At 40.2% G+C, this 22,884-nt stretch overlaps 3 protein-coding genes and 1 long non-coding RNA gene across 6 annotated transcripts; 3 read left to right on the top strand and 1 right to left on the bottom strand.

Moving 5' to 3' along the window:
- The first annotated feature begins 353 nt into the window (after positions 1 to 353).
- Positions 354 to 9,882, top strand: prdm11 (PR domain containing 11). 3 transcript variants are annotated; one of them, XM_081608304.1, is made up of 7 exons: positions 354 to 508; positions 1,776 to 1,920; positions 1,990 to 2,249; positions 2,330 to 2,397; positions 3,052 to 3,239; positions 3,527 to 3,940; positions 4,403 to 9,882. In XM_081608304.1, exons 2-7 carry the CDS (start codon positions 1,893 to 1,895, stop codon positions 6,544 to 6,546), a joined length of 3,102 nt encoding a protein of 1,033 aa, XP_081464430.1. In that variant the 5' UTR covers positions 354 to 508; positions 1,776 to 1,892; the 3' UTR covers positions 6,547 to 9,882. The 3 variants fall into 3 exon arrangements, with proteins under 3 accessions (XP_081464430.1, XP_008410885.1, XP_017160575.1); XM_008412663.3 differs by having other exon boundaries at positions 1,757 to 1,920; XM_017305086.2 differs by having other exon boundaries at positions 1,754 to 1,920.
- Positions 9,883 to 11,274: 1,392 nt separating this feature from the next.
- Positions 11,275 to 14,721, top strand: cd59b (CD59 molecule (CD59 blood group) b). Its single transcript, XM_008412664.3, has 3 exons — positions 11,275 to 11,525; positions 13,353 to 13,454; positions 14,353 to 14,721. Exons 1-3 carry the CDS (start codon positions 11,471 to 11,473, stop codon positions 14,550 to 14,552), a joined length of 357 nt encoding a protein of 118 aa, XP_008410886.1. The 5' UTR covers positions 11,275 to 11,470; the 3' UTR covers positions 14,553 to 14,721.
- Positions 14,722 to 15,832: 1,111 nt separating this feature from the next.
- kcnj11l (potassium inwardly rectifying channel subfamily J member 11, like) lies at positions 15,833 to 22,555 on the bottom strand. The gene is made up of 6 exons (XM_008412665.3): positions 22,152 to 22,555; positions 20,992 to 21,154; positions 19,661 to 19,900; positions 18,423 to 18,692; positions 18,142 to 18,349; positions 15,833 to 17,280 (listed from the first exon to the last, which is right to left on the bottom strand). Exons 2-6 carry the CDS (start codon positions 21,148 to 21,150, stop codon positions 16,850 to 16,852), a joined length of 1,308 nt encoding a protein of 435 aa, XP_008410887.1. The 5' UTR covers positions 21,151 to 21,154; positions 22,152 to 22,555; the 3' UTR covers positions 15,833 to 16,849.
- LOC145552033 (uncharacterized) lies at positions 18,687 to 19,948 on the top strand. Its single transcript, XR_014087970.1, has 2 exons — positions 18,687 to 19,065; positions 19,645 to 19,948. It is a non-coding gene; the product is annotated as an uncharacterized LOC145552033 (long non-coding RNA).
- Positions 22,556 to 22,884: the final 329 nt, after the last annotated feature.

Raw genomic sequence — 22,884 nt, 5'->3', positions numbered from 1 at the left:
CATGATCAAATAGGATATTTATTACTGTACCTAGAGGCTTCTTTTCAGTTTTATAAATCATAGAAGGGCTGTAGGAAACATCCAGATGTGTTTATCTACCCCAGATGATCAGGAAAACCTCAGCATAGTTTGGGGAAATTTACAGATAATTTTCTTGCTGCAGATCAGTTTAGAGTCAATATTTAATCTGCAGGATATAAATCTGTTTAATGTCCATTCACAGCGGGCGTTAGAGTCTCGTCCAGCCGCCGCCCGGTGCTCTCCGACCGGACTCTGCATCGGATTCTCCCCGTTAACTTTAATATTCGCGCAGCTGCTTTCTTCCGCCTTTCCATGTCATTTCCTGTGATAAAAATGGTGGCCACAGCTAAAGAAGGCGACTGAGTCGGTGCAAACAATTTAACGCAAACTTTGCCACCGCAGAGCCAGCGGCCGGAGGAGGAAGAGGAGCAGAGAGGAGCTTCAGCCCGGGGAGAGGCTCGGCGTCCCCGCAGCGTGTCTGGTCCAGGTGGGTCCGGGTCTGTGGCCACCGTGGCCACCGAAAATGGCTTCCGAAAACAGCAGGCAGATCGCCAGCAGCCTGCAGGTCCTCTGGTGCAGGGGGGGGAGAAAGAGTGGCGCAGATCTGCGCTCAGCACAGCCACAAAGTACGCAGTTGTCCGTGGATTTGACCGGAGGTGACGCACAAAGTTAAAGAGAAGTTTTAGTTTGGAGATGTTTTATGCTGCAGAGATTATTTCATCTATCACAGCTTTACACCGGGGAGTAAAACTCGTTTTCATTTTGGGCCATTTTGAGATCCTGGATGTCATTAAATGGCCGGTTGAGCAAAAATATATCTATAAAAACCCTTAAACTTAAAATATTAATAAATCTATGCTTCTGCATTAGATAAGTTCTTAAAATCAAACAATGCTTAATGTCTTTTCACATTAATCAGACCCTTCATTTTGTGATTGTTTTTGTGTTGTTTTTTTGCAATCAGAATCACATTTTTGTGATCATTTTTTAAAAAGGAATTTCGCAATTTTTGCACTTATGGGTAGCGAAAAATTTGACTTTATAACTCAAATTATCAATCACCTCTGTGTACTAGGGCCATTGTAAAAAGGCAATTTTTAGATAAAGGTCTGAAATAAAAAAATAAAAAATGTAAATTTATGGTTATATAGTCAAAACTCCGATTTTTTTAGATTCATCCTAGAAATGTTTCAGAAAAACAACATTTCTAAACTTGAAAAGTCAAAACATTTTGTGGAAAAAAACGCAATTTATTTTTTTGTTTAAAAAAATTGCAATTGTTTTTCTAGATTTTTCTCTACAAAATCTCAGGTATTTTGTAGAGAAAACAAAAACATTTCTCAGCTTCCAAAGTCTAATAAAATGAAAATTGACGTCATCGTAGAAAGTCGCGGAGAAATCTACTTCAATGGGAGAAAGTCCAGACGAATTGTAATTCAGTTGAAATCACAGACTCATGCTGTCATGAATAACGGATGCATCTCACTTTCTTAAGTTTAAAGAATATATTATTTCTACTTATATAAATATTTTATTAAGTTAAGTTCAGTAATGTGTTCAGTTAACTTGATTACGTCAGTGCGGCTGACTAAAACCCAATATTACTGATTACAGTGTGCATTTATCTGCAGTGTCTAAACTCATGTTTGAAATGTGACCAGCAGGGGTCGCTGTTTGTCCACTTTACCATTCTCATAAATGTTTCCTCATCTGAGTTTATTTCCTTAATTAGCAGATTCTGGTTTTCCTACCAGAAACCAGGAAGACGTTTCCTGTGATGAAGAAGAAAAATCAGTTATCAGCCGCAGTAGCAGTCCTCAGATGTCTAACACCTGAACCATGAGCTGGATTTCTACCAACATGGTTCCATCATGAGCGAACAGCCATCGGACCTCTGGTGTGAGTGTCTTCATCCTCTCTTCCCTTCAGTGTTTAGGTTCTTCCTCTGATGATGTTTTCGTCCTCCAGTCTGTGAGGACTGTCGGAAGTATTTCCAGGAGGAGTGTCCGTCCCACGGGCCGCCGCTCTTTGTCCCCGATTCACCAGTGGCCACTGGACTGGCCAACAGGGCAGCTCTCACGGTCCCATCGGGCCTGGAGGTCGTCACTGAGGGAGGCCAGGTAGATGTTCGCTGCGTGGATGCAATCTTCCCAAAGGGGGCGCTGTTTGGTCCGTATCAGGGTGAACTGGTGTCCAAGGAGGAACCAGCCAGCTCCTTCTCCTGGATTGTAAGTTCAAACCAGTCTAGCTCCAGTTTGTGACCAGTTTAGGACAAAATGAAGCCTAAAGTAGCTGTTTGGTGTTCCAGATTGTTGGTTCGAACAATTCGTCTCAGTCCATTGATGGCAGCGATGAGACCAAAGCCAACTGGATGAGGTAAGCATTTCTCTGAATGTATAAAATGACTCCATATTATTGCTGGACTCAATCAATTTTAACGATTAATGAAATTTTTGGTTTTTGAAGATTTAATAATTTGAACATTTGACTTATTATTATTATTATTATTATTATTATTATTATTATTATTATTATTATTATTATTATTATTATTATTATTATTATTTTATTTTATTTTTTTAACAAAAGCACTCCTTGGGTTTCCATAGTTAAGAGTGATGTCAATGCGCCCAGAGCCGCCATCTTGTTTATTTATATCTTACAGCTTCTGTTTATTTACACTTTGAATTCAGGTCAACTTTACATCAGAATATTAGGGCCAGGCTAATATTTTATCTTTTTAAATTACGAGAATAAAGTTGTAATTTAAATAGTAACTTTATGAGAATCCCGACCTGAAAAATAACAAAACTATATTTTGAGGAATATGTCATGTTTTAATATCGGTTTTACAGATAAGGAAATTAATCAACAGAATGGAAATTATTGAGCTTGTTTTAATTTATCATGCGATTAATTGATTAATTGTTGGGAGATTTTCTCCCTCATGGATAAAAACTGGGAGCTGTTTCCACAGGAGAGTCTGATAACTCAAGCCTCCCAAAATAATAATTTTGGGCTGATCCACAGGTTTGTTCGTACCTCATCTGAGGACAGCGACAGGAACCTGACGGCCTTCCAGCACAGCGGAAACATCTACTTCAGAGTCTGCAGGAGGCTGGAGGCTGGAGAGAAGCTCAGGGTTTGGTACAGCGACGACTACATCCAGAAACTCCAGTGCGTCTCTCAAGACAGCATCAATCGCAACCTGGACACAGGTAGAGCTGCAGCTAATGATTCATTTAGTAGTCAGTTATTCTGATGATTAATCTGATTTTTAGATTAGACAAAGACAAAGGAGAAACACGCAGCAGATTAATAAGATCTGAAACTTTGGTCCCTCTTGTGACCTATGAACGTATTTGTCCACCAGATGGTGCTGTTTTACTGTTTTTTTGTATCTCAAACCGTTTTGTACCATTACAGTTGGCCTTTTGCCCCCCATATGAACAGCTGGAGACCTTCAGGCTTTTATCTGTAAGTAATGGATCTGGTTCTGTTTCAGGTCCTGAGACGTCAACAGTCCCCCAAAGTCTCTATAAGGAGCTTTCAGCTCATAAACTGTGCACCGGCAAGCAGTCCTGTGAAGAACCAGACGGTCAGCCTCCTGCCAAGAAGAAGAAGATTGACCTGATTTTCAAAGACGTTCTAGAAGCTTCTCTGGAGGACTGCACTAAGCCCCGGTCTGGATCCAGTGTTCCCAACTTAAAGGTGGAGAAGGCTGAGGATAACCTGACCAGCGGAGAACCCTCCACCTCCTTCTGCCCCAACTGCGTCAAACTGAAGAGGAGGATTCTGGAGCTGGAGGAAGAGCTGTCTCATCTCAGAAAACAGCAGGTGAACTCGGTTGGTCCATCAAGTTCTGAACTCCAACCGGATCCGCCTCATCCCGAACAGGCTCCCATCGAGGACTCTCATGGTGGGTTCATGTACGATGTACGATGCAGCTGGTGAGCAAAAATCATTTAGATGTGGGAAAAAGTTTAAGCTTTAGAGGTGAAGATAAGTGAGCAGCAGTTTGGTTTTGTACAAAGTTCTCCACAAACATAAAGTCTGAAATATGGACAAGAAGAAACTTCCTGGCTCAATATGTCAGTTTTCACTAATCATAAAATTATGCAAATTGGAATTGTAAAAATACATTTTCTAAATGGAAACACCAATTGAAAAATTAAAAAACAAACCCCCACATTTTTCAATGTGTTCATTGTGCAATGAACACATTTGCTCACCAGATGGTGCTGTTTTGCACTGGGATCTGGTGTTTTGTTTTTTATTTGTGTGTTTCATACGGAGTTGGATCAGATGCTAAAACGAGTCCAGTGTGTTTTGGCCTTGACACTTTTCTTTCAGCAACGATTAAACAAGTTTGTGTTTACAGGGATGGAACCCTTGACGCCCACTCAGATGGTCCTGGATGAAGATGAGCAGGAAGTGGACTCGGCTGATGAGTCGGTTTCAGCCGACCTTGTGATTTCCCCAGAGGATTCATCAAAGTCTTACTCTGGATCAAGCAGACGAATTCGCCGCTTCAAGCAGGAGTGGCTGAAGAAGTTCTGGTTCTTACGGTACTCACCGACCCTTAATGAAATGTGGTGCCATGTCTGTCGCCAGTACACCGTCCAGTCGTCTCGAACGTCAGCCTTCATCATCGGCTCCAAGCAGTTCAAGATCCACACCATCAAGCTGCACAGCCAGAGCAACCTCCACAAGAAGTGTCTGCAACTCTACAAGCTGCGGATGCATCCTGAGAAGACGGAGGAGATGTGCAAGAACATGACACTTCTGTTCAACGCGGCGTACCACCTGGCTCTTGAGGGACGGGCCTTTTCCGACCTACGTCCTCTGGCTGAACTATTGAAGAAGTGCGAACTCAAAATTGTAGATCAGTACATGAATGAGGGTGACTGTCAGATTTTGGTCCACCACATCGCTCGAGCTCTGAAGGAAGAATTGGCTGAGAAGATGCGTCTGTCTCCTTTTCTGAGCGTCATTATGGATGCTCAAAATGACGACCTTTTCTCAGATTTGGTGGCAGTTTACGTCCAGTTCACAACCAGTGACAGTTCCCCACAAATGGAGTTCCTGTCCTTAGAGAGAGTGAGCATGCCTAACGTGGATGGATACCTCCAGCTTCTGGATCGGGCCTTCAGCGTACTGGGACTCCGGTTTCAGGACTTGCTGGTTGTAGGTCTTGGAGTGGATGGCACCAACATCTCCTCAGGGATTAGAGGAAGCCTGTACATATCTGTCCAAAAGACTTTTCCTTGGATCCTCTGTCTTCCCATATTGATCCACCGGCCTCATCTGGAGGTACTGGACGCCATCAGTGGGAAGGAGCTCTCCTGTCTCGAGGATCTGGAAAACAACCTGAAGCAGCTCCTCAGTTTCTACCGCTACTCTCCACGCATGATGGCCGAGCTGCGATCCACCGCTCCAACTCTGTCCGAGGAGACAGAGTTCCTGGGGGACATCAGAGCCGTACGATGGATCATAGGAGAACCAAACGTCCTGAATGCACTCATCAAGGATTACCTGGAGGTTTTGGCACACCTGAAGGAGATCAGCAGCCAAACACAGAGGGCTGACGCTGCAGCCATAGCCCTCACACTCCTCCAGTTCCTCATGGACTATCAGTCTGTGAAACTCATCTACTTCTTGCTGGACATCATAGCTGTTCTCTCGCGACTGGCCCTCACCTTCCAGGGGGAGCACCTGCTGGTATCGCAGGTGGAAGCCAGGCTAGAGGAGGCAATTCAGGAAATCGGCCAGTTGGTGGATTGTCCTGGTGAATATCTGCAGGAGTTTGAGGAAAACTTCAGGGAAAGCTTCAATGGTGTCGCTTTGAAGAACCTTCGTGTTGCAGAGTCCAAGTTTCAGTCCATCCGGAAAAAGATCTGCAGCAGAAGTCAGGGGATCCTGTCACAAAGGCTGGACCTGCAGAGCCGCTCCTTCACCAAAGCCTGCCAGGTGCTGGATCTGGACAGCTGGCCCGGCAACCATGAAGACCTGAAGACGTTCGGCGAGGAGGAAATCCAGGTCATATTCAACCACCTGGACTCCATTCCTTCTGCCTTTCAGGACGACCGGACGGAGACCAGGAGCAACCTGCTGGTGGAATGGAAGGATCTGAAGGTGGACTACTTCAGCATGAACAGCTTCAAAGACATTCTGATTCACATCTGCAGGTACAAGCAGCGTTTCCCGCTGCTGAACCAGATTTTGCAGGTCGTCAGGGTCCTGCCCAGCTCAACGGCCTGCTGCGATAAAGGTAGAGGCGCTCTGCAGAGGATTTGTAAGAACAACCGCTCCCGGCTGACCCTGGAGCAGATGAACGACCTGCTCACTGTGGCCGTCAACGGACCGCCCGTCGCAAACTTTGACGCAAAGCGAGCGCTGGACAGCTGGTTTGAGGAGAAGTCTGGGAGCAGCTACTCTCTTTCGGCCGAGGTGTTGAACAGGATGTCGGATGCTGATCCAAAGTCAGGCCTGCACAGCGGTGACATCAACGCAGAATATCTATAGCAAACAGGATAGCAAACCACAAAAACTAGAAGAAAAGTTCAGGAAAACCTCTATGCACTGGAAAGTGATGAGAGGAAAATAATTTATTTCAGATCAGGAAACAGCTGTGAAAGCTGTTAAGGTTCTAATTAAGGATGAAAGTTATCGACTTATGAGTTAATATAATGTTGATTGATTTTATCTATCAACTTATGATTCATTTATAAATGACCATTTTCACAAAAACCTGAGTTTTCTCTTGTATGAAGAGGGAAGTCTGCCTCTGCGTAACATAACGGGCTAAATGTAATTTAAAACCAAAGTCATTCAATTTTCACATTAAATTCTCTCCTGGAAACAGAGCTGGACGGTGCGGATTAAAATTAAAATCTCCAGATTTTTTTCAAACCAGGTCCCACATTCCATTTTAATGGATTTTTTTTTCACTCACTTTCTTTTTTAAAATAGAAATTACAAATCGCAGAAAATACACCTGCAACATTCTCAAAATACAACGGAATTCTGGTAACATTATGACTTTATTCTCATAATTGACTCAAATGAAATCTTAGCTTTGCCCTAATATTTTGTTGTGGAGTTCACATGAATTCAAAGTCCAGATAAATAGAAGCTGTAAAAAACAAACAAACAAGATGGCGGCTCTGGGGGTAAAAACTGGTAAAAAAAAAAAACATCCAGATTTTCCAAAAATTAAATCTTCAAAAACCAAAAATAATTAATAGTTGATTCATCGACCATCCCTGCCTGGAGGCAGCTGTAGATTCTCCTCTTGTTCTGCTTCTAGATTCTCTTGCGTCCTTTTCTGGATCCTCCTTTGGATCGCTGAAGTTTTGCTCCGAGCTGCACGTGTTGGCAGAATAAGACGGTCACACATGAGGAACAATGAGTTGGTGTCAGAGTGAATGTCTGTCTCTGTTTCGGCTGATTTAGCAGCAGGACGCTCAGCCTCAGTGCCTGACAATAACACAGTGTATGGATGTATAAAGGCTTTATAATTCTGTATAAAAACGGTGCAAATGCTGCCATGTCTCGTTTTTAAAGAGAGCATTTTTCTCTGCTTTGTAAAGATTGTCCAACTGAATGAATGCTAAAGCTGCTCTGAGTGTCTTTTCTTCTGCATATTTGTTTAAATTTTCGCAGCAGTGAATGGTTTGAATCAAAGCTTTTTCTTTCAGTGATGCAAAGGCTTCCCAGCTGCATGATCAACACGTTTAACGCATTAATGAATGTTGGAATAGAGGGTTTATTTTTCATTAAATATCAGTGATTTCTTTTGGTCAAATAAAGGAATAATGTGACATTTTTTCAATTCATTCGGAAGTTTTCCAGATGTGAAGCGCTGTTTGTTTCTACTGTTTCTAAAAAAGCACCCAGTTTTTTTTGGCTATAAGTTAATGTACTGTTTCAAAACCTCCCAACCTCCGTTACCTAGCAACCCCAGCCAACCCCAGTTCATTGCCTAGCAACCCAAGCTGAGCTCCAGCACATTTGGTGAGCAGTTCTTACCGCTGTGTGCAGTGTACAATGGCTGCAGGAAAAGACAACTGTTTTGTTGACTTACCATTCTTGTTTGTTGTTTTGCATCAGTTGGCAGCCGTTTTGTGAGCGTAAATGTTGAGTTTTGAGTTTGTGGGCGTGGCCAGAAGCAGCTTCTTTAGATTTAAAGTGACAGGAGGCCCTAAAACAGATCATTCTGAGAGGAGCTCACTCTAAAACCTCATTATCTAAGAATGATTTTGTGCAATACATGTAATAAACATGTTTTTATGACCCATAGATCTATCCTAACCTGTTCAAGGAAGCATAATAGTTCACCTTTAAGACTTTGGTTTTCTGGCTTAGACTCAGATTTTAACAAAGTTCACAGCTTAAGGTTGGAGCTTTAGCTAATCTGTCCCATAAACCTGTCATTCTGTTTCATCCATCCAAAAACCAGTTTGGGATCCTTTCCCTGTTGGAAAACTGGTTAGGACGTTTGGGATCATTAACTCAGAATCACATGTTGTTCTGCTTCTTTGCAGAGCAGGCTTTAGTGGGACCCAGTGGGAGGGCAATGGGCCCAGTTGGGTCAGAGGTTCTGAACCCTGCCACCATTCAACAAACAGTTTACCCATTAGAGCATCAGACCACAGCTACAGAAATGAAATTAATACAAAGAGTCGTTTGTCGCCAGGAGACGGCGACCAGAGGAGATTTAATGAGAGCACAAAACGACTTCCTGCCAAGTTTTCCAACCATTTGGACTCCAGTCTGCAGGAGAAAAAGGAACTGGGAGCACTGGGGAGAATGGATCAACAAAAAGAGACAATGGAGAGGAAGTTCTGTGACACAATGTTTTCATATGATATATGAAAGAGATGTTTATTAGCTTAAAACACCAACAGAATCATTTATTTCACTCAACTATCAGAGAGGAACTTCTCTTGTATTTACAGCTCATGTTTGCTTGTGTCACTGGTTAGAAACTAGTTACATTTACTCAGTTACATTTACTTAAGTAACTTTGGAAAAAAAATACTATTTACTTTTAGTTGAATAATATTTTTATATATGTTGTTACTGTCACATGAGTAAAAGTTTTGAATCTTCTTTACATTGAGAGCAAATTCACTGAGTAAAGAAAAAAGCAGGAGATACAAACTGCTAAATTTAAAGCTAAAGCTATAAGGTTTGTTTTTCTAAAGTTATTTTCTGCCTGTTGATCCATTTGGCAAATACTTCACCCTGTTGATTTTTCCGCCCCGTTTCACTTCTTTTTACCCCTTTTTTTTCCATTTTTCCTTGTCTTATTTTCCTTTTTGTCTTTAGTCCATTTTTTCTTTTCCATTCCTTTCTTTTTTCCCCATATTTTCTTTTCCTCCTTTTTTAATTTTCCCTTTTTCTTTTTTCCCTTTGTCCTTCCTTTCTTTTTCTCTTCTTTTTTCTGTTTCTTTTCCTCTTTCTTTCTCTTTTTCTTTTCTTTTTAATTTTTTCTTTCCTTTTTATTTTTTCCTTTTTTTTTCTTCTACCCTTTTCCCTTTTTTTCTTTCTTCTCTTCACCCTGTTCTAACATACATGTATTTGAGTTACAGATTATAAGCATAAGATTTTTGTTTTTACATATTTGTAAAAGTGTTGCCTGAATCTGTTATCTTGTAATCATGTCATTTATTTGTATTGGTTTTTATTTTATTTTATAATTTTAGTCCTTAAAATACCTAAATTTGGACATAACTTTAGATTTTTGTCAGTTTGATTTTTAAATATTATTTTAGTTCAGATTTGTTTCCTAGAATCAAATCTGAACTGATTTCATGTAACTGGTGGAATATCAGGGATTAAATGAAACAGAATCCATTTGTATCCATCAGATTATTTGTCCTCTTTTAGCTGCCGGGACGTTTTCACAGTAAAAGGAAAATGTTGTGAGTTTGTCTGCAGCAGCAGCTGGAGAACAAGTCGCCTCTCTGTGAGCTGCTGCAGACGGTCCCGTCTGTCACCAGACCGGACCTCCATCCTGAACAGAGCTGGGCCAAAATGAGAGCACAAATAATTACTCAGAAAGGAAATCAGTTTTCTGTTAATCTGATTTCTCGCAGATTAACAGAAAACTTTACAGATTGACAGCTCAAAGAATGCGACCCTTGTGCAATGGGGATTAATAATGTTAAACATAAGTTTAGTTTTTGTCTTGCTGTATAGTGATTGCAGCAGTGGTGTTCAAACTGCAGCGCATGGGCCACTTTAAGCCCTTTGGATTTTTTTCTGGGGCCAACAGTCACAGTCCAAGAGTCCTACAAGTCAGACATTTTTTAAACGAAACCTCACTTTTCAGGATTCAGTTCAGTTGACAGAAATCAGATATTTACTTTCTGACTTATGACTGCCTTTTAATGTCAAAGTTAACAATATATTTTTTTAGTTGAAAATTTCAAATAAAATGAACAAAAAATATTAGGTGACTTCCTAGGGAATTTGTAACTATAAACCCAAATCAGTTCCACGTTCCTGGAGAAACCTAGACGGCGTCTGCAGAAACACAAAGCCCTCACACCGAAGCAGAGCCAGTTTCTCCCACGTCACAGACTGACTGCAGACTGACAGTCTCTCAAAACAAACCCACTCAGTTCTGACGACACCAAAACCCTGAACTTCTCCTGCCAAATCCAGACACTTTGACCACCAGCAGGTCCGTCTCAAACTTTTTATCACGTGGGCCTAAATCGTCAAGTGAAAGGTACAAAAAATAAAAATAAAATCAAGTAAATTAAAAAATATATATGTGTAGTAGTTTTTTATTAGAGCAGTTCTAAAAGAGATGCAAAAAATGGTGAAAATTAAATTTTATTGAGTTTTCACAAATCAGAAAAATGTTTCACAAATCCCAAACATGGTTTTGAATATCCATCTTGAAGAGGAGAATAATCTAGTCCAGGTTTTAAGTGTAGTAGCTTTTAAACCAGAGACGATTAAAAATAGGGAAGGTAGTGAAAAATTAGGTGGAATCGCCCTTTAGCTATTGGAAGCTAGAAATGGAAACCAGCTTCAGCTTCGTTTGTATAATTTGACACAGTGCAGTGTGGAAAAATGAACCATACCAGTTGAAAATGTAACAAAATCACAGTTTTGGACCCTGATTGAACCGAGTCCAGCGGACTACCAGCTGTAAAAACCCAAACCAACAGTTGGAGCAGAACCTGGGTCAGTAATGAACGCAGATAAAACAGACGAACCAAGTTCAGCGTCGTGATAAACAGTCTGATGAAGACGGGCAGCACCAGCGGCAGAGTGGTTGTTTCAGGGGAGGAGGAGGTTTCTGAACACTGCGGGTCTTTGTGGTCCGCTGGACAAAGAGCTGCTGTCCGGCGTCCTCTGCGGGTCACAGCCGAACAGACCGACACCGAGCCGGACGCTCCGCTAACAACTGCTTCACTTCAGCTGCGACATGAAGCGCTGCCTCGGACTGGTTCTGCTGCTCTGGTCCGGGATGCTGCATGTGGGTGAGTGGAGCCGAACCCGGCAGAACCTGATATTTAAAGAGAGAGAGAGAGAGAGAGAAGGAAATGCTTTAAGGAAAATATTCACATTAGTTAAACATTTCTGCTTTCAGTTTTGGATTAACTAACTTTAATTTCGTGAGTTTGTCTCTGAGAGAGAAGCTGTGAAGAGATTTTTGTTGCCACAGATTCACATATTTCTGATTTTGAGGTTGAGCAGAATGTAAAACACAAAACCTTACCAAGTATTTTATCTGGTGGTTAGTGGAGGTATCTTTACACACTGGAAATAAGACAAAACTAACATCATTAACTTTTCAGCAAGATATAGGAACTTGTTTTAAGTCAATAATTTTTAAGTATGGATTTTAAAAAGTCAGTATTTTTACTTTTTCACTCCTATAGAAATTTTTAAATAAAGGGAAAAGGTGTGTGTGAGCGAAGCGGCTTTCACACCTGGCTCAGGTAAACCGGTTCTGTCAGGAGGAATGGGATAAAATCCCAGCAAACCCAAAAGAGTTTGACTTAATTCATATAGTTGAGAGGTAATATTGTCCACTACTAGAGAAAAGTGTCATAATCTATAAGTGTTTGGACTTTTAGTTTCATCTGTTTATTCAGTTTTTCATCATTTCTATGTTGCTTATTTTGGTTTTAGAGTTTAATTCTTTATTTTATTTCATTGTGTGTCTCTTTAGGGTTTAGTGTGTCATTTTTGTTTATGTTTCTGTTTTGGATTATTTACTTTCTGTTCATTCACTTTCATTTAGCCTTAATTTACTTATTGGTTGTTACTTAATGCGTTTTTAGCTTTAGCTTCTGCTGCTGTTCTGTTAATGTCAGGGTTTCCCATCCCGTTGTTGCCCTCTCTTTCAGCTGCCTCTACTCACCTCTGATTAGCTGAGTCATTTGAGGACAGTTTTATTCAAAAATATGAGAAAAAAAAACACAAAAAACACACCTGGCTCAGGTGTAATATGCCAGAATAATGAGAGAATCTCTCAATATTATTCTGGGTTTAGGCAGATATAAATAAATATGTTAATACCAGCTGAAACAGGAAACATTTTATCTAATTTAACATCAGATAAATGAAAAGCTCACAATTTATTTTTGTTATTGATTATTGTGTCAATAATGGATCTGAAACACAGCTCCACTGAAATAAAACTTTTAAAGGTTTATAAGATGCTACGACTCGTAGCTGGAAGTTTATTCAGATTACATAAAAAATCTGAATCAATTTTAAAATCTTCTGTTCAGGACTGGAATTAATTATCAGTTAATCTATTGATTATTCTGATGATTAATTTGCAGATTTTTCATTCAGCCGTTTAAGCCTATTAATACAAGATTAAAAATACATTAGAAGACGCAAATAAACAAATAATTCACTTCATTGTTTAAATGAGAAAGTAAACATTTCAGTGCCTAAAGTGCAATAAGATTTTGTTTTACAGAATTTGAACCAGGTGAAGCAAAAACTGCAACTTGGTAGAATGTTTATCCAACAAATAAAGATTTTTTTTTTTCATCTTTAATGCAAAAAGTTTTTTTTTTTCCACAGCTTAGTCTCAATTACCGCTCTGAGTATGTTGCTTTTCAAGAAATTGACTTTTTTTTGAGCCTGTATATTAACTGATTAACGATTAATCAATTATTAGTTGATGATTATGTCAATAATCGATTCATTAATCTGAGGAATCGTTCCTGCTCTGCTGGTCATTCTGATCAGTCAGATTTTCTTCTAAAAATCACATCAGATCTACGAACAATGGGAACCATCACCAGCAGCGATCTTCCTCCTGACTCTCTGCTCCTCTTCCTCAGGTTCTGGGCTTCGCTGCTACAGGTGTGCCGATTACACGGGGCGCTGCGAGAACGTGCAGGAGTGCACATTTGAAGACTCGTGCATCTCTCTGAGCGATCAAGGTCAGTTTATGTAGACTGTACTGACATGAACTTTCATATCAGAGAGCCTTCCGTACCTAAGAGGGCATGTTAGGGTTCTGGAGGCTTCGCTCAGCATCCTGCGGTCTGATGTAAGGAGAACTTCCTTAAATGACCGAACCTGGGCTCTTCAACAGCTGTTTGTAACATTTAACCTTCTTAAAATCCTTTAACAGATGAATAAGATTCTACAATTCATTTTCTTCAAATAGCTTTTTGGATCATATTCACTCTCACTTCACACCAAATTAAATTTGAGAGAATTTTCAAATACAGTATTTAAACCTAAATTGTCATATTAAGACCAGAAAAAATCAACCAGAAAAAAAATGAAGCTTAAATTTCATCCAAAAAACTCAAGACATTTTCTGGATAAAATTGGACATTTTTGAGCTCCAAAAACTGGAAATTTGCTAGAAAAACAATCTGAAATTTTAATCTTAATTCCAGAAATTATCCAGAAAAAAATTGAGTGTGAAAAGTTGAAAATTTGACAGAGAAAACTCAGAAATTTTGAGATATTAGAAATTTTCTAGAAAAAAGTTTGAAAAGTTGCCAGTCTTGACTTTTGAGACTCAGAAAATTTGTAAAAGTAACACATTTGACTTTCAAAACTCAGACATTTCTGCGTTTTTCCTGGAAAATTTCTGAAATTCATATTAAAACTTCAGATTTTTTTTTTCTAGCAAGTTTTAAAGTTTTTTTTTGGCAAAAAGTTTACTTCTGTATTTACAGTGGCCCTGATAAGCCGTCATACAAACCTCCACCACAATGTTCCCATCAGGATTTTATGACTTTTATTTTCTTTTTTTCCTCTCGTTTAAGTTTAACATTCGGACTCTTTCCAGGTTCTCGGGTTCTCAGGTGTTCTGTGTTGCAGGTGGGAAGACGATCCGGCAGTGTATCCGGTACACAGAGTGTGATGTGTCCCGCCTCACCCAGATGTTCCCGTCCATCTCCAGATTCACATACAGGTGCTGCAACAGTAACCTGTGTAACTCGGGCTCCACGGCCCCCGCGGCCGGCCCGGTCCTGGTTCTGCTGTGGTCCCTGTTGAGCCTTTGGTGGTTCTGGTTCTGAATCGCTGCAGCTGTTATGGATATAAGCGTTAACTTGAACTAATCTTTGGCTCGCTGGTTGTTTTTAGGCTCCTGCGGCTCCTCAGGTCTTTTCTGTAAATCTGATTTGACTAATTTAAAATGTGATTTTCTGTTGGTTTAGCAGGAAATAAAATGTTCTGGCTTTTAAATTCTGGTTTTCTTTTTCTGTTTGGATCTCAGGAACGTGATGTTGTTGCATTCTTGAATCTGGTTCAGGTCAAATTAGGTCAAGTCAGGTTTTTCTATGGTGCTGAATTGAGACCATAGAATGTATTTCCCCCAAAAATGTTTAAGCTGTTTAAAAAAAATTTAAAATTGCAACTAAAAATAAAAAGATCTGAAACTGAGAAAAATAAATAAATATGAAAAGTATCTTGGAGCTTTTTTTTTACTAAAAAAATTTTAATGTGAAAAATAAATTGAAAATAAAAATGTCCTAAACTGCGGGAAAAAATAAACATGAAAAATAGTTTTGAACTTTTTTAGTTTCTATTTTTTTTCAGGGTTAAAATTGTTTTTCAGTTTCAAAAAATTATTATTTCACAGAAAAACAAACATTTCAGCAAACATTTTGGCCCCAATGTAGCTCCATAGAACTCCTGATCAAAACCTTAATTTGACCTAGTTATAAAAGCAGGCTGCCGAGTTACATTTAAAGGATTATTAATTCTGGTAATAAAAAACACCAACAAATGTTATATAAACTTTGATGATATCTTAGTGATTATTGTTCTTCCATATGGTCAAAGTCCATGTTGACCCTTGCTCAACTCTGACCAATCATTACCTTCTGCTACTAAGATCTAGACTGGAATCAAACTAATAAAAATACAAATAGATATCTAGTGCAGTGATGATATTAACTTCTTATAACCTTTCAACAAAACTTTCTTTCAAAAATCCTGAAGTACAAGAAGAGGCAGCAGCTCCTCCTGCTGGACAAACATCTAATCTGTGGACAGAGATCACATCAAACCGTAGTGAAAATAATAGTTTCATTATTTTCACTATCAAAATATTGCACTACCCTCACTCAAAGAAAACCTGCTTGCTTACAAATATCCTCTAATCTCCATTAAAACTTTATTTCTGTATGGAAGTCCATTCCTGCCATAAAAGAAAAAATAAATCCCAACAGCAAGTCATAATTTCAACTTTCAAAGACATAATTATGAGATATAAAGCCAAAATTTCAACTGGATTGATCTCAAGACAGCAGATGTTTTAAAGTGGATAAATGATACAAAGAAGGTGCAGACAAAAAATACAAAACTAATTTATTTAAACATTATAAATAACAAGAACAATAAAGACTATTTTTAATCTACAGAAGGTAAAATATTCACAGCAGACCTCTGTATGTCCTTTATTTATTCAGTAAATAATCTGGATATGTGAAAGTCATCAATAATTTACAAAAACAAGAGAAAAGCACCACAAAAACATGACAAATCAACAATAAAACAGTTAAAGATCACATATCATGCTTCCTTGAACTGGTTAAGATAGTTTTATCAGCTATCAAAACATGTTCCTATAATTTTTTTTTAACAAAATGATTCTTAATTAATTAGATTTTAGTCTGGTCAGTTCTGCCTATTTTGAGCTGTTTTGCAGCTTTCTGTCACTTTAAATCCAAATAAGCTGCTGCTGGCCACGCCCCCCCACCTCAACGTTTACACACGCACATAAAAATGGCTGCAGACAGACATGCATTTTTGAAAAGCAGAAGTGGAGCCTCCTGCACAACCAAGAATGGTGCAAGTGGTTTCTGGATGGTAAGTTAAGAAACAAGCACTTGTTTTTTCCAGCAGCCATTGTACAGCGCATAGGGTAAAGCCATCTGACCAAATGGACTGGAACTCTGCTTGGGTTGCTAGGTAACAGGTGGAACTGGGTTGCTAGGTAACCCTCAGTGCCCGTGGAATCTGACTTAATCTAAGGTTTTTGAAATGACTCATTTTCCAAGCAGAAGCAGGAGAAACCCAAATTGAAAAATAAAAATGTGAATTTTGTATAATATGTCCCCTTTAAAGAGAGGAACAGAAGCAGGATAGAGTCTGTTCTGAATGCCAGTGAGGATTCACAGATGAAGTCCGGTTTCATGTCTTTGGACATTCTCAGTCAGACTGGCGCTCTCTGTCTTTTTTTTTTTTTACGTCTCTTTGGTCCTTGTGGGTCTCAGAGGATGTGTGAACTTTGAACAGCTGGAATGAATCTAAATTTAAAGACACATTTGAGTAAGAACACACTGAATCAGGAATCAGTTCTGTTCGTTCAATCGCTCACGTCTCCGGGTTCTTCCTCCTCAACCTGCCGTCCAATCACCTCCAGCTGCACTTTCTTCTTCTGTCCCTTCTGCTCCGCGTCCTTCTCCTGCTTCTCTGATTGGGCGTACCACGGCTGGGGGGCGGAGCCATCGCAGGCGCGCCCTCCTCTGCGGAAACCCCCCCTGCCGGCTCTGACTAGCCCCCAGCCCTGCAGGTGAGTCTCGGACGTCCCCTCCTGGACGCCCCGGGTCTGGTCCAGCTCCTTGGCGCTGAGCGACGACATCCGGACTGGGACCGTGTTTCCGAACTTGGAGTAGTCCACACAGTAGCGGCCGTCTTCCTCGGTGATGATGGAGACGAAGCGCCGCCCCCACAGGATTTCCTCGGGGGTGTAGGAGGTGCGAGCCTGCATGCTGATGCCCGTCGTCTCCACCACACCTGGAAGAAGAAAAACATCAGAACCAGAACCAGTCTGTGAAAACAGAGATATAAACCCCCCAATGCTGCATCAGAACCACATGGGTCAGGAGTCTGCAACCTTTAGATATAAAAATAAGTAAGGAGTTAATTTCCGCCCAAAAATACTTGGAAATGTTCATCTTGGTAATGTCTGAATTTGAAAAGTTGAAAATATGTTAGAAAAAAACTCTGAAATTTTGAGATTAATCTCAAAACTATCCTAGAAAAAACACTGAAATTTCTGAGTTAGACATTTCTGTCAATTTCCAAAAGTCAACATTTTTTAACTTTTCAAACTCAGAAACGTCTATTTTTCTAGACATTTTTTTCTAGAAATTTTCCAACTTTTCAAGCTAGAAGGCGAAAATTAGCTAGAAGAGCTCTGAGTTTGAGAAGTCCAATATGTTTGATTTTAACACATTTTCTGAGTGTGAAAAGTTGAAAATTTTGCAAGAAAACCTTAGAAAGTTTTAGACACATCTTAGAAATTAGCTCGAAAAAACATGGAATTTTTTTATTTTGAAAAGTGGAAAATATAAAACTTTTCAAACTGAGAACATTTCTAATAGTCTAACGTTTTCGACTTTTCAAACTCAAAATAATTCTGACATTCAAAAGTTATTTCTAGAAAATTTCTGAGCTCAATCTATTTATCTCAGAAAATAGATGGATCTGAATCAATCAATCTTTTTCTTTTTCTTAAAGAAAAAGAACCTGTGACTATGGCCCCTTTAAGAGCCATAGTCACAGGTCCAAAGAGCCACTTGCGGCTCGGGAGCCTCAGGTTGTAGACCCCGGATGTACTGTGTCAGGTGGAACCAGGTGAGGGCGGGGCCTGACCTTCCAGGATGACGATGATCTCCAGGTCTTCTGCGGCCAGGGACTGGGCGGACAGGTCGTACAGCGGACTCCCTCTCTCGATGGTGTGGCTGATGATCAGGGGAGAAACCAGGAAGATGCCGTTGCTCCTCAGAGGGTTCTCCACCTGGATGTCCAGCTGGCACACCGGGATCACCTCCCCTTCAGTCGTCACGGTGCGTCGAATCACCTGCGGGAAACAGCGGCGCTCCGATTAGCATCATATCCGGTGTTGGTGGTTCGAAGAAAAACTGAAGCTTCACCTGCAGCTGCACGGTGGCGGAGATGATCATACTCTTCCTCAGGTCTCCGACTCGGAACATGAAGGTGGGTCGGCCGTTTCGAGTGGCGATGACGGCGTTCCTGGAGAAGATGAGCGTCTCCGCCCTCCGGTTGGCCTGCGCCGTCTTCATGAAAACGCAGCCCAGCATCACGGCGTTGATGATCAGCCCCAGAATGTTCTGGATGATCAGCATGATGATGGCGACGGGACACTCCTCCGTCACCATCCTGCCGCCGAATCCGATGGTCACCTGGAGTCGGAAGGAGGGCGTTACCAAATAAGGATCAATTAATTGTTTATTAGATTAAAATGAGTTATATTAACGTCTGCTGGACCGTCTTTAAGTGTTGTAGTTCGGCCACCATCCAGTAGAGGGCGCCGCTGGTCATTCTTAAGCGGAGCCGTTGGAATAGAAACAAAGATGGCGGAGCCATATCAGAACGGTAAAGAGAAACGGTCCACAAGAGTCCGATTTGCGATACAAAAAGTATTTTATACGACTTTGTTTTGAAATATAAACACTCGACATGCTCATTTATTACCACTTTAATATTCTAATATTCTGCGAAGCTACATGACGGAGCAGCGACGACTTATTCAAAAATTACTGATGAGCTGGGAAGGTGAGAATGTGATGAAAGAAAAGTGGAGGCAAAACACAGAAAAATTGTAACATTATGAAAAAACACATGATCACAAGAAGCAAGGTTGAGTTTATCGGTTGTCATAAGTTAAACTGTCTGGAGCAAAATTTTAATGTTCTTTCAAGAGAAAACCGACTACATGAACATCTCTCTGTAAATGGGGAGTTTAATGTTTAACATAGTTTATTCTTTTCAACTTTTATTTTTCTATTCAGCAGTGTTTCCTGTTTTGTTATTGTGTTGCATAATGTGAGAAAACCATAAATTTCTCTTTACTCATCCAGCATTAAATACAAATGACACAAACTAATGTTAAAATTCTAGAATGTCTTGTTTAAATTCAGCATATTGTGAAAATTTAGCCCTTCAGGCCTGTTGTATCAACAGGCCTGTTGATACAAGCCTGTTGATACAGGCTTGTATCAACAGGCTTTTTAGAAAGCCTGTTGATACAAGAGACAACTCAAGTTTTTAAGAAAGCAGACGTTTATCAATTAATCTTAGTCGATCGTTCAGATCAATCAACTTTAGATTAACTCGTTCATCGATGCCTTGCAGCAGCAGAGACGCTCACCTGGACTTCGATGGAGAAGAGGAAGGCTGAAGTGAAGGAGTGAATGGCGGTGACGCAGGGCACCGGACCCGGGTCGTTGTCTGAGTCACGGGGCTCCAGGTCTCCATGAGCGAAGGCCAGGAGCCACCAGACCATCGCAAAGAGCATCCAGGAGCAGAGGAAGGCCGAGGTGAAGATGAGGAGGGAGTGCTGCCACTTCAGGTCCACCATGGTGGTGAAGACGTCCTGCAGGAAGCGACCCTGTGAGAGAAAACGACCAGAAAACATCAAAACATGGCTGACCTCCGACCCCGCTGAAGGCTCATCTTTCTTCTTCGACATCATCCTCTGTTGGAGGAGGATGTGGAGTCATCATTTAGCAGAAACTCAGAGAAACTGAGGAAAATTGGGGCAAAACTGCGCAGATGAATGAGGTTCTGGTTAACATCAGGCTAACAGAACCCTGTGGATGGACTGAAGCTCAAACCTCCATTAGTAAAGTTACAGTCAAAAATTAATAGCAGCAATTTCACTCATGTAGCCTGTCAAGAGGGAACAACGGGGATTCATTTTTCAAAGTCATATTTTCACCACGTTATTTATAAATGTTAGTTTCAGACTAAATATTTAGTTGGCAAGCTATAGTTTTAGTTTGAAGCTAAGTATTTAATTTACCAACTAAATATTTTGCTCCAAAATCAATATTTAGTTGCCAAACTAAATACATAGATCCAAACTAAATCTTTAGCTTGAAACAAGAAAGTTAGCAGCTTCAAGCTAGAACTAAATGTTTAGCTTGCCAAGTAGTTAGTTTGGAGCAAAATATTATAAATAATATTTATTATAAACTAAAGATTTAGTTTGCAAAGCTACTAAATATCTAGTTAGCAAGCTCAATATTTAGTTTGCAAATTTAATATTTAGATCCAAACTAAATCATTAACTTCAAATTACATTTAGTTAAGTTTAGTTAAAGTTAGCAGCTTCGACAGATATGTAGAGACTGGAACTAAATGTTTAGCTTTTTAGTGAAGTAGTTAGTTTGGAACTAAACATTTACTTTAGGAACTAAATATTTAGGTTGTGCTAAATTTTTTGTTTGCAAACCACTATATGAGCAACATGGGCAACCGCCCAGGGTGGCATCTTGTGGGGGGCGCCTTAAAGGCGATTTTCCCAGAGCACCAAACAGGCTAGTATCGCCTCTGCATCGAGTCCAATCTAGTTGCATCTTTATAACAGAACTATTATTATCATGATTTCAGAAATACATGAACCTTTTTCACCAGAACCGACCCGCATCCTGGGTCCACATCTCGAACTAAACACAGAAACAGACTCGGCCCGTCTACCTGCTCCCTGATGTTCTTGTGAGCCACGTTGCAGGATCCAGTTTTGGTGATGAAGCGAGCTCTGAGGGACTTGGTGCGGCTGCGGTTCGGCTGGTTCTGGTCCTCAGCCAGCCGGGTCAGCAGGAACCCGTCCGGCAGGAGGCCCTTCCTGGCCAACATGGTGCTACAGTCACAGAACAACGTGCGATATTTACTTTATCTGATGGGACAAAATATCTTCTAAAGCAAGTTTTTAAAGCTGCTTTTCTTGCACATAAAACATTTTTATTTTTTCCATTTTATTAAATGTTCAGGTTTGGTTTATAAGTTGTGTTGCTATAATAAAACAGTTTAATTAAAGCAGAAATAATTCATCATGAACTGCTCGGTTCTGGATCTCTTTTTCTTTGTGATGTTAATTAATGTGAACCCAACCTGCAGCGTGTCACTTCCTGAAAGATCACAGGATGTTTTATAAGTAAGAACATCCAGAACCAAACCTCTGACTTCATTAGTTACAGAAAGGCTGCAACTAAAGATCATTTCAGTTAAAATTATTCTGACTATTAATTGATTAATCAGTTAAAACAATTGGCACATTCTGCAGATTTGTCAATTAACCACTTTTCTTTTTACACAATATCTGAAATACGTTAAAAGATGCAAATAAGCAAATAATTAAATTACTTTTTAAATAAAACAATTGTATTGCCTAAAACTCAAAAACAGCATTCCTTTAGCTTCAGATGTATTTAGTTGGTTCTAAATGCATGTATTGATCTATTGATTTGTTGATTTATTTTTTATTAATAATTGGATAGCAAAAGTCAGAATTTGGACCAGGTCAAACTAAAAAATGCCACTTGAATTCTGGGTAGAACAGATTTACCGGCAAAGAAAGTTTTTAATCTGAAATGCAAAAAATAAATATTTTTTGTTCAGTTTTGACTTACTCACTGCTCTGAGGGTTTTCTTGTTTAATCCAACGTCCATTTTTACTTTAATGTCTACTATTTTAGTTTCTAAAGGAACAATTGGATCTCCCTGGCCTGCAGGAATAGTAAATAAGGTCACAGAGATCCGCTTTCTGCAGGCAGCGCTCCTTCAGAATATTTCTGTGCTGTTGTGTTTCTGTTTTTAGGATCTGACCTCATCCTGCGCCTCGGTTTTCCCAGATTTACCTGATAGATCCTGGAAAATCCTGGAAAAATCGCCGATAACGAGGAAACGACGCTCACGTTAACGCGACTCCTTCACCAGGACACGTCGTTTCACCTTCATCCCCATCCTCATCATCATTGGGTAGATAAACATCAGCACCTGCAGGCGCGCGCACTGGAGTCCGAGCGCGCGCATACAAGGTTGCGAAGTCACGTGGTGTTACCTGTTGAGGTGAACGGATCAAAGGTGATCGGGGGAAGTTTTCAGGACGTGATCCGCGACACGGACTCCATCATTCCCATCAGGATGTTCTGAGACAGGGAGAACCGAGTCAGGGTGGAACAGGTGGGAATACAGTTTCCGGTTTCACCCTTCAAAATAAGACAACGCGCAGTTAGTTTTTTCAAGGTCAAAGACAGATATATACGGAAGCGCATTGCGTTTTTCCCCCCTTGCGTGATAGTAATGCGCTTCCACACAAAGCGCTTCCGTAGAATTAAACTGAGAAATTAGATTTCCTGCTTTTTTAGTGTGTGAATATTTTAAACTTGACTTTATTCTTCAGGATCACAACAGGTTCACTGTGCAGAGACTTCCTGCAGCCTGCAGGGGGCAGCAGAGCACAGTTTATATCCATAGAAAAATGAAACGTCATCATTGTCATAATTTTACTGTCTCAGATTATCAACTTCATCACCGAAGTTTGAACAAATTAACAACTTAATTGGTACAGTTACATGTTTCAGATCAGCC

The sequence above is a fragment of the Poecilia reticulata genome, chromosome 6, assembly GCF_904066995.2.
Source record: "Poecilia reticulata chromosome 6, P_reticulata-male-v2, whole genome shotgun sequence".
NCBI classification, from domain to species: domain Eukaryota; kingdom Metazoa; phylum Chordata; class Actinopteri; order Cyprinodontiformes; family Poeciliidae; genus Poecilia; species Poecilia reticulata.
The sequence above is the reverse complement of the archived record's forward strand: the minus strand, read 5'-3'. Positions and strand labels throughout refer to the sequence as shown.